Below are 15122 nucleotides of genomic sequence, written 5' to 3'. Positions count from 1 at the left end.
TTTCAATTCCGTCGGGCTCATTATCACTCGTGAAACACCCTGTATCATTACTACCAACAACTTTTGAAATCAGTTCTTGATTCTATCCATTAAAACAATACATTAAATAACATTATAGTAGATTATGCGCCGGGGGAGTTATTTTTACCCGAGGTGCAGTTTGTAGCTCGAGGGCGTAGCCCGAGGGCTCTACAAAGCAGCAAGGGTAAAAATCATCCACCCCGAGGTACATACCTATACTATTTTTGCACGACCCAACGATTTTAATTGAAAAAAGTCGAAAATTTGTAAATTATTAAATGTTAGGTTAAGTTGACAGTTAAAAATAATTTTTTACTTTGCGGCTTTTTTCAATTAAAATTTTGGGGTCTGTGCTTTGTAGGACACTTGGGCTTTACCTTCGGGCCACAAACTGCACCTCGACTATAAAAAAAAATAATATCAAATAAATATGTAGGTATCTATCATAAAAGGTTGATTTGGCTTTATGCCCAAGGGAAAAAAGTTGACTAAAAGCTTGAGTTGGCTATGTTTTTTTGCCCAAAGGGAAAAAAGACCCACTTTACTCCATAAAATCAAGGAATAAAGTTGCTCATTATATACAGGTCGTGCAAAAAACATATTGGAACCTTACGATGGTGCCAAATTAAATACCGAAAATTTCAGTAAAAATTGCGTATTTGCGGTAATTCATTGCACAACATTCATATCAAAAAAACATGCATTTGCTCTTAATCTTTAATCGTATTATCAAAAATTTTACCTACAAAGGAAAAGTTGCAACATCAAACTTTGATCTCGCCGCACAGCGGTCAAGATTTAAAAAAAAAATCGTATAAAAACTGGAACACCTTACCCCGAAAGTCATCAAGAATACTGCATCGCAATGAAACTCATCACATCAGTGTTGTTAACTCTCTTGGTAAGTCGTTTTCCACAAATATTATTCCATCTAACCTTTACTAGTTTTTGGCTGTTGGCCACGCCGAGAAAGTCCAAGATTACCGCCTGGCCCTAAACTTATCAGCCGACGCCCCCAAAGACTGCACAACAGCTGGACTTATGTGTGAGAGTTGCACCAAGCTGGTATCCTGCGTTCTAAACACCGACAAGAGCTGGACCAAAACTTCAATTCAATCCTGTGCTTCCCCTCAGAAATGTGTGAACGGCGCTTGTGTGAACGATGTTGATCCTTTCTGCGACGGAATTGCAGCCCTGGATTTTCCTTGCCAGTCAGAAGGGGTGTTCCCTGATCCTTTCTACTGCAATAAATTCGTCATGTGCGTTAATACAGGAACCGACAAGGGTCTGAAACCTTACGTCAGCACTTGCCCAGATGGATATGGGTATAATATAGCCAATGATTTGTGCGATGTCAAACTGAGCGATGGCGTGTGTCCAACTGGGAAATATCCTGTTCCGTTGTGCAGCAAAGCAGGACAAAGCGAAGCCTTGGCTAAGAAACCAGCAGAGTACTACATGTGTGAAGAGTACAGTGACGCCAAGAAAGTCCTGTATCCTTTTCTTAATGTGTGTGAAGGAGGAGTGGCTTATTCCAACTACAAATGTGGAAAAAAATAAGATGATGTAATAATGACAGGAGCATGGAAATTATAGACAAAAGCTTATGTACTAGGTATAATATGGATTAATAGATTTTATTCAGCATAATTATATTTCTTTATTTTAACCCTTTTACTGCTGAGGGACAATGTCCTTGGGGAGATTATAACAAACAATAAGAAAACATAAAGAATGTCCAGCTGTTTTTCCCTTAAGAACAACTCAACTACAGCACCTCCAACCAACTCCACCTGAAGCCCTAATAATATACCCAGTGAACCTCCACATTTCCTGGAAACATCAGAACTGTTGCCACATCATTGAAATTTTCTCCTCCCCGAATCTGGACCTACACCATGGATCACAGACAAAAATCTAGGACCCAGGAGTCGACAAATAGCATCATCGCATCAAGGAACCTCCAGAAGCCTGACCAACGGATCCTAGAACACCGGGACTCTTGATCACAGGAATACACTATAGAATATTATCGAATATGCTATAGAATACACGAGATGAGACGAGAGGAAGGAGAAGAAGCTCTAGTTAGCAGTTTTTCAAAATGAAGAACCATTAATGAATTAGTAAGCTTCAGTGGGTTTTCTTTGTCCTATCTAAATTTTATCATTGTTTTTATGTACTGCGAATGTAATACCTCTTATTTTTTACATTTCGCACCTTTTGAGCGTAAACATTTTAAAATTCTGGGGAATTTTATGATGGTTGGCAAAAAACGATTGAAACTTCGATATTCGCGCGTATTGGCTGACGCTGCCAGACGCCTCTAGACTTTAGAGATTTCTGGCAGGGGAGTCTGGCAGTACCAACGTGATAACCGTAAATTATACTATCGCTATTACAGAACCTCTTCCATCCATCGTGATACTGTTTTTGGTTTCACAATGGAGCTATTGTAAACGCAAAATGTAAACATAAAATTAATCTGTCTATGTATTTTCTCGTGATATTTCCAAGTAATTATTTTTATGGTTGTCACGCCTAAAAGAGTCAATAAATAATACTTCTAGAAATTTTACCTTTCGTGCATCGGAATAATTTACTTACTGTTTGGTGGCTAAGCCCTTGATAGAAAAATTATGGAACTGACCAAATAAGGTGAGATAAAAATCCAAAAGTTCCAAATTAATTAGTTTTGTTATATTTCCCAATTAGTCATTTGATGAGCTAAGTAAATCAAACAAAACAAACCGTCAATCAGATTGTCAGTATGATCTACTAATCATGCCGAAAAAATAAATATTTACAAACCCGCCCCCCATAAAAGACATTTTCAACAAGATAATCAAACATTTTCACGATCACTACAGCACATTCGATCTTGCAGCCCTTCAAGATGAACAACGCAGTACTTTTAGTGGTGGTCCTTCAGTTGGGACTCGTCACAGTTGGTAAGTTCTTCACTTGTATTAATTCCTCGCTGTATCTGATTTTTACAAAAAGACTTGGTGGTTTCCGGGTGATGCCGCGGTTGTCTAGTGCAACCGCGACGTTTCGTCAGTTCTGTCATACTAACATCTTCAGACGAAACGTCAGCACTTGCACTTCGACGACCGATGATCATCTTTCTTCATGCGAAACCCTATAGATATTTTCATAGTTCATTTGAAGTGAAATCCAAAAATTCAACATTTTCCAGATTTTTCAAAGATAAATTAATTGTTTAGGAAACGCTTTGCGATGCTATGAATGTAGCGGGCGCGGTCGTGGCTACTGTTTTAGTCCCATCAACACAACAGCAGTTCCAGTTATAGATTGCAAACAAGGGTCGTTGGTTCCGGACCATCACCACACCGGTGCTTATAAGTGTGTTGCCTACCTAGAGCATCGTAAGCTATAAAAAATGTGTGCTTAATATTTTTACAATTTATTTCGTCACTTGCTGCATTTGCAGGTATTGACATGAACGTCACTTTTAGTGCTAGACATTGCGTTAAAACAGATGGAGACTATTGTGAGAGCTACAAACGTCACCGTGAGCAAGATGGCGTCGTCGTAGATAAATGCACCGCTTGTAGTGACGACTTGTGCAATTCAGGGGAGAAAATCACAGGATCGTTTGTATTTCTGACATTTGTTATGTTGATCTGGAACTTTAGATTTTTCTACACATTTTAAACTTCTAACTTATAATGATTAATTTATTTTACTGTAACTACAGTGGCGAGCAATAAATTTTGATCGCAATGGAAAATGCTCCATTGTAAAACGGTCGTAAATATCATAACCTATCATCATGTTGTATGACATTGATTGTCATTTTTTTCTAATTTTTTTGACACTTTGTTTACATGGGCATAATCAGGCAGGGAAAAATGTTTAATATGTGACAATCTAACCAAATTTTGAAATGACATTGACGACCAAAATTTATTGCTCGCGACTGTACATTTAATTATTTTCTTTAGTAATTTGTACCGCAATTGTTTTGTACATTTAAACATGGAGATATATAATAAACAATTTTTTGTTTTTGTTGCTGCATTTCTTTTCATAATTAAAACTTTCAACAAGGATGGCAATATACTGTTGATTCAATTATGTATACATGAGTCACCAAAATCTGTCACTAATGTTGTATCCAGTGGCGTATCATTTGCGTCTGAAATCGGGGCATTTTATGCTTTTATTTGAATTATTATAATAACGGTCCACGGTTCAAACCTTCCTACTGCAAAAGTGCAAAATAAAACATTCGATCAGCCGAAAAATCTAATACAAAGTCGTGCGGTGGGTATTTTAGATCGCTCCAACTAATCAGGCACTCGGCTTTGCCTCGTAGTTGAAACCTAGTTGTCGCGCTAAAAATACACCTACCGCAGTCTAATGTAAATAATTATTCCCGTTTATCATTCGTATCACTCTTTCTCTTTCATATCATATCAAGTGACGAGTTACCAAGTTCGCGAGTAGAAGTTATAGCAAACTAGTCATTATACCGAATGATGTTAACTAATGATATTTCAAAAGTATAATCGAATGACCGATTATTTGGTTGTAACTGAGATATTTAATTCAGGTGGTGTTCCTCAAGGTGCTTACCCAAAATGTCCCTGAAAACGATACGGGTCTTTATTTTTACATTTGTTTGAAACGACGTCCCTGAAGCTTCCAAATCTTTTAAAAGTGGTTTCGCATTTGCTTTTGACAGTTTTGATAAATTTTTCAAGACCTGTCAGAAATGTAACGTTGAATGTGTTGTCTAGGGCAACGGTTCGTTATTTGCTCATTTTGCTTTAGGGCAGTTAAGAGGCAGTTTACAAAGGAGAATTTATGACAGTTGAAAACAATAAATATACTTAATATAACCAAAAAAAAACATATTGTACAAGGAAGGATTCTAAGAACATTATTTTACTTAGTACTCTTTTTCTTAAGAAAAACCTTGAGAATTTGAAGGGGTTTTTCTTACACAGTAAATAAAAAAAATACTCTATATCTTTTGTAAACATAGTAAATACGAGTAGTCGGCATCTTTTGAAGCAAAGAAAATTATCCAAATATTTGACAAAGGCTTGGAAAAAAGAAGTAGTACCACCGACAAAACCATGTACTTGTAATGTATAATTTTTGAACAACGGCGATATAGGCTATGCCCATTATATGCGATAAAAAACAACAAAACCCTAATTTACCGGGGTTTACTCGAATCAATACACCAACTTCACAAAAGTCGAATAAACCCATCGTGGTTTTAATATACAGGGTGTTATTGAAAGTTGTACAGATATTTTAACCACGAGCTACTGGCTTCATGTAAAACTCGGAAAAAATATCTAAAAAATTTTATGTAAAAAAATAAAATAACATTTATTTTTTGAGCTACAATTTTTTTTAATTGCTTTTAGTCTTCTACGTTGTCAAACAACCTCCTAGGTAAAATTTCGGCACATTTTAAAAATACACCCTGTATATCATATTTTATAAAACGTACACCAATGCGGTTTCTTTGTTTTAAAGCACATTTCCTATAGGTTACTTCGCATTGGCGTGCATTTTATAAAACATGATATAGAGGGTGTATTTTTAAAATGTGCCGAAATTTGACCTGCGAGGTTGTAGGACAACGTAGAAAACTAAAAGCAATTTAAAAAAATTGTAGCTCAAAAAATAAATGTCATTTTATTTTTTAACATAGAATTTTTTAAATATTTTTTCCGAGTTCTACATGACGCCAGTAGCTCGTGGTTAAAATATCAATACAACTTTCGAAAACACCCTGTATTTTGTTTGCAGCGTTCGCATTAACATGCTACTCGTGCGACACCAGCCACAATAGATTGTGCAATTATGGAATCGGCAGATTCACTTTTGGTACTGTCAACTGCAATGAAGTATTTGGAGGTGGAGTGCTGGCCTATTTGATTCCAAAGAACTGCGTCACATTCGTTGCAAAAGGTGTTTAAAGGAGATTGGGTTTGTGGGGTTAAAGGGCATTGTGCAAATTGATACTCACCAATTTTGTTCTGTACATGCAGTAGACAAACTATGCAGAAAATTGCTGTGCAAAAAAAAACTATAAAAATAATAATAAAGTCAATTTCAACTATTAGTTTCTTTGTTGCATTGCACCGAAGCTTTAGAGTTTTAAACAAATCTTCTTTTCCAAACCAATTGGTAAAACAAGAGTCCAAAAAGAAACAGAACAGTAATAAGTATTTGTATCTATAGACTCTGACTGGTTTATGATCCATGATGACATAGATAATGCCAAATACTTGTTAGAAAATGAAGAAAACTGTTTTTTACACATAGTAGGTACTTTTTTCAGGATGCACACTTCTAGGGGTAGTCCTGGCAGCCATCGCCTTCTTGTTTTAAAAAATGTATGCATTCATGATTCGTATGATGTGGGAATTGAAGTGTAGCTAAAGCTACCAGCTTTCAACTTTCAAACGTAAAATTTGTTGCTGGGTACAGTTATTGCAAAAAAAAACCGAAAATTTTCCTAATGTACTATTCCGGACACGGAATCTTGGCCAACATTTTTTTGACATTTTAAAAAAAAATTGTGTAAATCAATTATTAGTGTCATTAATAAATGACAATTATTAAAAATCACCTTGAAGTTTTTATTGTGAGATCAAAGAAGCAAGGAAATAGCATTATCGAGTCAAAAGTTGGGTTATATTCAATAAAGGCCAGTTCACACATATTTGTCACTTAAATGTCAGTTGTGGCCAAGATTCCGTGTCTGGAATAGTCGGTAAATTTGGTTTTGTCCAAATGTCAATTAATTGACATTAATCTACTTGACAATATCTATGAAACAATTTTGACGTTAATTCTAACCTATCTCTCGTAAGGGAAGGGGTTTCACACTATGAAAAATTGTAAAAATGTGTCAATTTTATTCTGACAGTTCCCGTTTTTTTTTTGCAACCGACTGTACGTCTATTTTTATGGTTTTTCTCATAATAAGACTATTTTTCTATGGAAATTGAAAACTATTTTCAATTATTGATATTTCACGTTGATTTTTGACGTGTTACACTGCGTATACAAGGTAATTACCTTCTGATTTTTTTTGCCGCAACCCATTATACATGATCCTTTTACCTTTTACATTAATTTAATTTGTTAATTTATTTGTTAAATTTTGATTCAATACAGATCATCTGCCAACCTGACATTTCTGACAAATCCATTCAACTTACTTTGATTTCTAATTTAGAAGAAATAACGAATTTGATTTAGTAGTTGGTTGGTATTGTTGGTTGCGGCAAAAAAAAATCAGAAGAACTCCTCTCGTGAATTACTCTGTATAATTCGTAGAAGACGCTTGATGTGTGATACGCAAATGCTAAATTTTTATTAGTTATTAGATATTATAGATTGTATAATTTGTAATAAATTTTGATATTTTGATGTTTTTATTTTTGTTCCTTTACATTTATCAAAACCAAGTAATATTGCAACGATCAGAGGAACGTTAAAAATATTTGAGACCTGTGCTTATGCCAAAATAAATTCCAAAAATTTCAATTAAAATTAACTATTAATCATAGTTTCGCAAGTAAAAATTGCGTATTTGCGGTAATTCGTTGAACAACATCCATATCACAAAAATAACATGCATTTGCTATTAATCTTTCACCGCACTATCAAAAATCTTACTTGGGGAAGAATAGTTGCAACAAAATTACTTTGATGTCGCCGCACAACCGCCAAGATTAAAAAAAATATTTCGTATAAAAACTCGAACACCTTACACCGAAAGTCATCAAGAAGACTGCATCGCAATGAAACCCTTCGCATCAGTGTTGTTAACTCTCTTGGTAAGTCGCCTTCCACAAATATTATTCCATCTAACCTTTACTAGTTTTTGGTTGTTGGCCATGCCGAGAAAGTCGAAGATTACCGCCTGGCCCTAAACTTATCACCCAACGCCACCAACGAATGCACAACACCTGGACTTATGTGTGAAAGTTGCACCGAGCTGGTATCCTGCATCCTAAACAGCAACAAGACCTGGACCAAAACTACAGTGCAATCCTGTACTTCCCCTAAGAAATGTGTTAACGGCGCTTGTGTGGAGGATCCCGATCCTTTGTGCGACGGAATTGCAGCCCTGGCTTTTCCTTGCAAGTCGGTGGGGGTGTTCCCTGATCCTTTCTACTGCAATAAATTCGTCAGGTGTGTTGATAACAATGGTCTGAAGCCTCTCGTCACCATTTGCCCAGATGGATATGGGTTTAATATAGCCAATAATCTGTGCGATGTCAAACTGAGCGATGGCGTGTGTCCAACTGGGAAATATCCTGTTCCGCTGTGTGTCCAACCAGGACAAAACGGACCTTTGCCTGAGAAGCCAGCAGAGTACTATATGTGTAGCCAGTACAGTGAGAGCAACAAAGTCCTTTATCCTGTTCTTAATGTGTGTGAAAGAGGAATGGCTTACGCCAACTACAGATGTGGAGAATAAAATGTTATAATAATGACAGGAGCATGAAAATTATAAACAAAAGTTTCTGTATAATATGCATTAATCAATTTTATTCAGCATGATTATATTTATTTGTTAAAACCCTTTTGCTGCTGAGGGACAATGTTGTTGGGAACATCATAACAAATGATAAAAAAAAATAATCATCAAGTCAAGTCTGACACAATTTGGGGCAAAATTTCAAAACGATTGGTCGAAACATTTTGCACGTTTTGTCAAATCTAGTTAAAGTAAAAACGTTTTGGATGTGAATTATCAAACTCAAGGTCGCTTAAAACTTATGATTGAACTGTAGGTTCGTGAGATCTGTCATAAATTCCAATAACCTTATTAGCGTTCCTATAATCTATTCATTTTGATTGTGACCAATCCCTAGTAACCTTTCAGTTGCTAGGTTATTGATAGGGAATTTTAGATAACACTAAATCCAGTTGCAGTTGGCAACTCTCGGAGGCGCCATTTTGACAGAAACGTCACGCCCACAGAAGACAGAACGGAGAACGACTTGCGCAAACGTTTTTCGACTTACACTGTGCGCGTATCTATAAAATTGAGTTTTGGTACAAAATTTTAGAATTCAAAATGAAAATGCCACGTCGTCAGATTCAAAAGAAATTCATCAACAAGGTATCACACTCTATGGATTTCTTAACGGAATTTTTTCTATATCAATTATAAGAAAAAAAGGGCGACAAAAAGGATAAGACAATATGGAGAAACTCCTGTTTCGTGCAAATATCATCTACCATCTTGAATCACAGATTTAATAAGGCTTTAGCTAAGACACTAGATATAATTTTACTACATATTTCTTTGGCAGTAAATTACAATTGGCGGCCCTGGCGAGGAGCCTTCTAACCATAAAGTTTCGCCGATGCTTCTTAAAACAAGAAAATTATATAAACGATGCATTTTTATTAAAAAAGAAATGTTTGTAATAAACTTGGAAGAATGTTTGAAATGTTTCAAAAATCATTCTTGTCTAAGTCACTTTTTTATAATTTGTTCCTCTGGAAAGGAAGCACATGCTTCCTTTCTTGGCCACTACGCTGGTCTCCAGAAACCTGCTCTTACTCCATAGTTCTTGGATAACAACTCATCTGAATATAAAAAACCGCAGTAAAGCGATTACAAGGGCAAACACGCTCAGCTGTCCGCAGGGCAGCGCAGCTGTCGAATTGCAGTCGTGCCGTTTGCACAAACTGCAATCGAAAATTTTGAATTGTCCCTCCTGAAAAACATCTCGAGTAAAGTAGTCACAAGCATTCCTATAGTGAACCAAAGACTGGTACATACAAGCTTGCAGTGTCATATTATCAGTTTGATTGTCTGCAAGTGGAAGACTATTATAACAAGTAAAAGAAAGTGAAGCGATTAATTACGTTGGAAGGACACATCACCAACCATCGTCAGGTTCCAGGTGCCCCAATTTGAGGCGAATTTGTAACGTAAGGTCATACAAAGCGTCTTTACGTTTTTGTGTTCTAGAGCGACAGCGAATAAGTCTTCGGCTAAATATTTCACTTGCGAAGGTTGTCGGAAATGTTTTCCTAACGGTTCATTCCTGTTCAGGAGGAAACTTTCACAATACATTCGCATGGGTTCGATTGCTCTGTCGTTTTTTCGGCACACGTGGCTGTAATCTGCACAGAAGTAACACGTTTTGACGGATTTCACTGAAACAGTCGTTGACAAATGTGATGTGACTCTCACAGAATTCGGGGATCACCTGGTGTTAATAAAACCGAAATGACAATATCTAACAATAACAGATATTGTAGTAACATTGTTGTACTCGAATTTGAAAACTTGGGCGAAATTTACACAAAAAACATGTTTGTCAATTTTGACTGATTTCCAGGGTTTTCATTTGCAAAATGTCACGACAACAAACAAGCCATATTGGTGAATAGGGGTGGAAAATCATATTTTCGCGATTATTTCATTATCCCTGTCTCTTTAACTTATTATAAAAAATGTAGAGCATGCAATTCTCTATAGTTTTTGTTCTTTATGTTTTTTTTGTCAGATCAATAGTTTCGTAGTTACAGCGTGTTCAAATCGAGAATTTTAATTATTTTTGTACTTTTTACTTTTTTCCACACCACCACAGGGGAAGAGCAATAGGGCACGTCTTAGCTAAAGCCTTATCAAATCTGAAATGATTGAAGATGGTAGATGATATTTGCACAAAACAAGAGTTTCTCCATATTGTCTTATTCTTTTTGTCGTCCTTTTTTTCTTATAATTGAGGTAGAAAAAATTCCGTTAAGAAATCCATAGAGTGTGATACCTTGTTGATGAATTTCTTTTGAATCTTTATTTCAATTACTTTCCAACTAGAAAATAAAGATGTCCATAACTGAAAAACTGAAAAAAAATTCTTTTAGCAAAAGCTAAAATTTCTTTCCATTTTTTTCGTGGTTTTCCTGGTGATCTTTTGGCTGTTAGTCTTGAATCTCTTACTATTTTCGCGAGTTTATTGTCTGTCATTCTACTTATGCGTTCATTCCATTAACTACGCGTTCGTCTCCTTCCTAATACAAAATTTCCGATTGTTTCGTCCATCCAATTCTTCATAAGAAAACGCCTTTATTAATAAATCTTCTGATGCAGATGCTCAGAATATATTGATGAAAAATCTGCAAACTCCACTATAAAATCAATTTTTTATTCAACGAAAATGTCTCATAAATTCTCCCTTCTCCAACTTCTTCTTCCATCTGAAGATATTCATTTAAATTTTTTCGTATAATACCCGAACACAGACTGTAGGTATTTATCTTTATTTAGCTTTCAATTTTTATGCGTTATAAAAATTGTTTTATAACTGGTGAAATATTTATGTTAGTATAAAAACTGTTTTCGACGAAACTACATTCAAGAATTGTAAAGCAGGTGTTAACAAAATCATTTACCATCTACCACGTAACCAATTCTGGGAATCAATTATGAATTTATTATTCACCAACTGGACAAACAGCTGGTTAGGTCTTAAAACATGGTGAGTCAATGCCAAAACCAAAATCTGTCCAGTCAAATGATTCTATTATAGAATTATCGTATTGGATGAGTTGAATTCAGGTATAGTAAAAGTTCCGGCCATTCAAACCATATTTTGCGGAAGGAGCCAAAAATATGGATTTTTTGTTTTTTTGCAATTTTCTCTAAAATGAAAAAATCCAGGTAATTTTTTTTCGACTCAGAAGAAGCGCCTTGACAAGGGCAATCCAACGGTGCAAAATTCATTGCCATATGTTGCTTAATAAGGGAGCTATCGGCGTTTAAATGATTTTCCGAAGTGAAAATTATATAGAAGGGTACATGGTTTTTTTCGAAAAATTTGTTGTCGCCGATTCGAACCAAATTGCTGTCAGTTATAGTATAGGGTCAGTTGAATTCAGGTATAGTAAAAGTTCCGGCCATTGAACTCATTTTTTGCTGTGGGAGCCAAACATATGGATTTTTTGGTTTTTAGCGATTTTCTCTAAAATGAAAAAAATCCAGGTAATTTTTTTTCGACTCAGAAAAAGCGCCTTGACAAGGGCAATTCAACGGTGCAAAATTCATTGCCATATGTTGCTTAATAAGGGAGCTATGGGCGTTTAAATGATTTTCCGAAGTGAAAATTATATAGAAGGGGGGAGTACATGGTTTTTTTCGAAAAATTTGTTGTCGCCGATTCGAACCAAATTGCTGTCAGTTGTTGTATAGGGTCAGTTGAATTCAGGTATAGTAAAAGTTCCGGCCATTGAACCTATTTTTTGCTGTGGGAGCCAAAAATATGGATTTTTTGGTTTTTTGCGATTTTCTCTAAAATGAAAAAATCCAGGTAATTTTTTTTCGACTCAGAAGAAGCGCCTTGACAAGGGCAATCCAACGGTGCAAAATTCATTGCCATATGTTGCTTAATAAGGGAGCTATGGGGGTTTAAATGATTTTCCGAAGTGAAAATTATATAGAAGGGGGGAGTACATGGTTTTTTTCGAAAAATTTGTTGTCGCCGATTCGAACCAAATTGCTGTCAGTTGTTGTATAGGGTCAGTTGAATTCAGGTATAGTAAAAGTTCCGGCCATTGAACCCATTTTTTGCTGTGGGAGTCAAAAATATGGATTTTTTGGTTTTTTGTGTTTTTCTCTAAAATGAAAAAATCCAGGTAATTTTTTTCGACTCAGAAGAAGCGCCTTGACAAGGGCAATCCAACGGTGCAAAATTCATTGCCATATGTTGCTTAATAAGGGAGCTATGGGCGTTTAAATGATTTTCCGAAGTGAAAATTATATAGAAGGGGGGAGTACATGGTTTTTTTCGAAAAATTTGTTGTCGCCGATTCGAACCAAATTGCTGTCAGTTGTTGTATAGGGTCAGTTGAATTCAGGTATAGTAAAAGTTCCGGCCATTGAACCTATTTTTTGCTGTGGGAGCCAAAAATATGGATTTTTTGGTTTTTTGCGATTTTCTCTAAAATGAAAAAATCCAGGTAATTTTTTTTCGACTCAGAAGAAGCGCCTTGACAAGGGCAATCCAACGGTGCAAAATTCATTGCCATATGTTGCTTAATAAGGGAGCTATGGGCGTTTAAATGATTTTCCGAAGTGAAAATTATATAGAAGGGGGGAGTACATGGTTTTTTTCGAAAAATTTGTTGTCGCCGATTCGAACCAAATTGCTGTCAGTTGTTGTATAGGGTCAGTTGAATTCAGGTATAGTAAAAGTTCCGGCCATTGAACCCATTTTTTGCTGTGGGAGCCAAAAATATGAATTTTTTTGGTTTTTTGCGTTTTTCTCTAAAATGAAAAAATCCAGGTAATTTTTTTTCGGCTCAGAAAAAGCGCCTTCACAAGGGCAATCCAACGGTGCAAAATTCATTGCCATATGTTGCTTAATAAGGGAGCTATGGGCGTTTAAATGATTTTCCGAAGTGAAAATTATATAGAAGGGGGGAGTACATGGTTTTTTTCGAAAAATTTGTTGTCGCCGATTCGAACCAAATTGCTGTCAGTTGTTGTATAGGATCAGTTGAATTCAGGTATAGTAAAAGTTCCGGCCATTGAACCCATTTTTTGCTGTGGGAGTCAAAAATATGGATTTTTTGGTTTTTTGTGTTTTTCTCTAAAATGAAAAAATTCAGGTATTTTTTTTTGGACTCAGAAGAAGCGCCTTGACAAGGGCAATCCAACGGTGCAAAATTCATTGCCATATGTTGCTTAATAAGGGAGCTATGGGCGTTTAAATGATTTTCCGAAGTGAAAATTATATAGAAGGGGGGAGTACATGGTTTTTTTCGAAAAATTTGTTGTCGCCGATTCGAACCAAATTGCTGTCAGTTGTTGTATAGGGTCAGTTGAATTCAGGTATAGTAAAAGTTCCGGCCATTGAACCTATTTTTTGCTGTGGGAGCCAAAAATATGGATTTTTTGGTTTTTTGCGATTTTCTCTAAAATGAAAAAATCCAGGTAATTTTTTTTCGACTCAGAAGAAGCGCCTTGACAAGGGCAATCCAACGGTGCAAAATTCATTGCCATATGTTGCTTAATAAGGGAGCTATGGGGGTTTAAATGATTTTCCGAAGTGAAAATTATATAGAAGGGGGGAGTACATGGTTTTTTTCGAAAAATTTGTTGTCGCCGATTCGAACCAAATTGCTGTCAGTTGTTGTATAGGGTCAGTTGAATTCAGGTATAGTAAAAGTTCCTGCCATTGAACCCATTTTTTGCTGTGGGAGCCAAAAATATGAATTTTTTAGTTTTTTGCGTTTTTCTCTAAAATGAAAAAATTCAGGTAATTTTTTTTCGACTCAGAAGAAGCGCCTTGACAAGGGCAATCCAACGGTGCAAAATTCATTGCCATATGTTGCTTAATAAGGGAGCTATGGGCGTTTAAATGATTTTCCGAAGTGAAAATTATATAGAAGGGGGGAGTACATGGTTTTATTCGAAAAATTTGTTGTCGCCGATTCGAACCAAATTGCTGTCAGTTGTTGTATAGGGTCAGTTGAATTCAGGTATAGTAAAAGTTCCGGCCATTGAACCCATTTTTTGTTGTGGGAGCCAAAAATATGAATTTTTTAGTTTTTTGCGTTTTTCTCTAAAATGAAAAAAATTCAGGCAATTTTTTTTCGACTCAGAAGAAGCGCCTTGACAAGGGCAATCCAACGGTGCAAAATTCATTGCCATATGTTGCTTAATAAGGGAGCTATGGGCGTTTAAATGATTTTCCGAAGTGAAAATTATATAAAAGGGGGGAGTACATGGTTTTTTTCGAAAAATTTGTTGTCGCCGATTCGAACCAAATTGCTGTCAGTTGTTGTATAGGGTCAGTTGAATTCAGGTATAGTAAAAGTTCCGGCCATTGAACCCATTTTTTGCTGTGGTAGCCAAAAATATGGATTTTTTGGTTTTTTCAATTTTCTCTAAAATGAAAAAATCCAGGTAATTTTTTTTCGACTCAGAAAAAGCGCCTTGACAAGGGCAATCCAACGGTGCAAAATTCATTGCCATATGTTGCTTAATAAGGGAGCTATGGGCGTTTAAATGATTTTCCGAAGTGAAAATTATATAGAAGGGGGAGTACATGGTTTTTTTCGAAAAATTT

The 15122-nt window shown here is 35.8% G+C and overlaps 3 protein-coding genes and 1 long non-coding RNA gene across 4 annotated transcripts; 3 read left to right on the top strand and 1 right to left on the bottom strand.

The window, feature by feature from the left end:
* Positions 1 to 767: 767 nt before the first annotated feature.
* On the top strand, positions 768 to 1671 carry LOC138138304 (uncharacterized). The gene is made up of 2 exons (XM_069058140.1): positions 768 to 922; positions 967 to 1671. Exons 1-2 carry the CDS (start codon positions 887 to 889, stop codon positions 1579 to 1581), a joined length of 651 nt encoding a protein of 216 aa, XP_068914241.1. The 5' UTR covers positions 768 to 886; the 3' UTR covers positions 1582 to 1671.
* A 1142-nt stretch (positions 1672 to 2813) lies between these two features.
* On the top strand, positions 2814 to 4056 carry LOC138138305 (uncharacterized). The gene is made up of 3 exons (XR_011162005.1): positions 2814 to 2972; positions 3249 to 3410; positions 3476 to 4056. It is a non-coding gene; the product is annotated as an uncharacterized lncRNA (long non-coding RNA).
* A 3704-nt stretch (positions 4057 to 7760) lies between these two features.
* On the top strand, positions 7761 to 8589 carry LOC138138282 (uncharacterized). The gene is made up of 2 exons (XM_069058117.1): positions 7761 to 7859; positions 7904 to 8589. Exons 1-2 carry the CDS (start codon positions 7824 to 7826, stop codon positions 8504 to 8506), a joined length of 639 nt encoding a protein of 212 aa, XP_068914218.1. The 5' UTR covers positions 7761 to 7823; the 3' UTR covers positions 8507 to 8589.
* An 833-nt stretch (positions 8590 to 9422) lies between these two features.
* On the bottom strand, positions 9423 to 10415 carry LOC138138677 (uncharacterized). The gene is made up of 3 exons (XM_069058683.1): positions 10257 to 10415; positions 9910 to 10203; positions 9423 to 9856 (listed from the first exon to the last, which is right to left on the bottom strand). The coding sequence occupies exons 1-3, from the start codon at positions 10312 to 10314 to the stop codon at positions 9624 to 9626; spliced, it is 585 nt and encodes a 194-aa protein (XP_068914784.1). The 5' UTR covers positions 10315 to 10415; the 3' UTR covers positions 9423 to 9623.
* Positions 10416 to 15122: the final 4707 nt, after the last annotated feature.

Source organism: Tenebrio molitor, chromosome 9 (genome assembly GCF_963966145.1).
Source record: "Tenebrio molitor chromosome 9, icTenMoli1.1, whole genome shotgun sequence".
Lineage (NCBI taxonomy): Eukaryota > Metazoa > Arthropoda > Insecta > Coleoptera > Tenebrionidae > Tenebrio > Tenebrio molitor.
Note: the sequence above shows the minus strand (reverse complement) of the source record. Positions and strands in the feature narration are given on the sequence as shown.

Bases quoted from the DNA above. Each gene is read 5' to 3' on its own strand.
- LOC138138304 (XM_069058140.1), top strand. From the start codon at position 887: ATGAAACTCATCACATCAGTGTTGTTAACTCTCTTG. The intron at 923-966 runs GTAAGTCGTTTT...AACCTTTACTAG, and splicing joins CAGTGTTGTTAACTCTCTTG to TTTTTGGCTGTTGGCCACGC.
- LOC138138282 (XM_069058117.1), top strand. From the start codon at position 7,824: ATGAAACCCTTCGCATCAGTGTTGTTAACTCTCTTG. The intron at 7,860-7,903 runs GTAAGTCGCCTT...AACCTTTACTAG, and splicing joins CAGTGTTGTTAACTCTCTTG to TTTTTGGTTGTTGGCCATGC.
- LOC138138677 (XM_069058683.1), bottom strand. From the start codon at position 10,314: ATGTTACTACAATATCTGTTATTGTTAGATATTGTCATTTCGGTTTTA. The intron at 10,204-10,256 runs GTGATCCCCGAA...CGACTGTTTCAG, and splicing joins TTCGGTTTTATTAACACCAG to TGAAATCCGTCAAAACGTGT. The intron at 9,857-9,909 runs GTAATTAATCGC...TTCCACTTGCAG, and splicing joins TGGTGATGTGTCCTTCCAAC to ACAATCAAACTGATAATATG.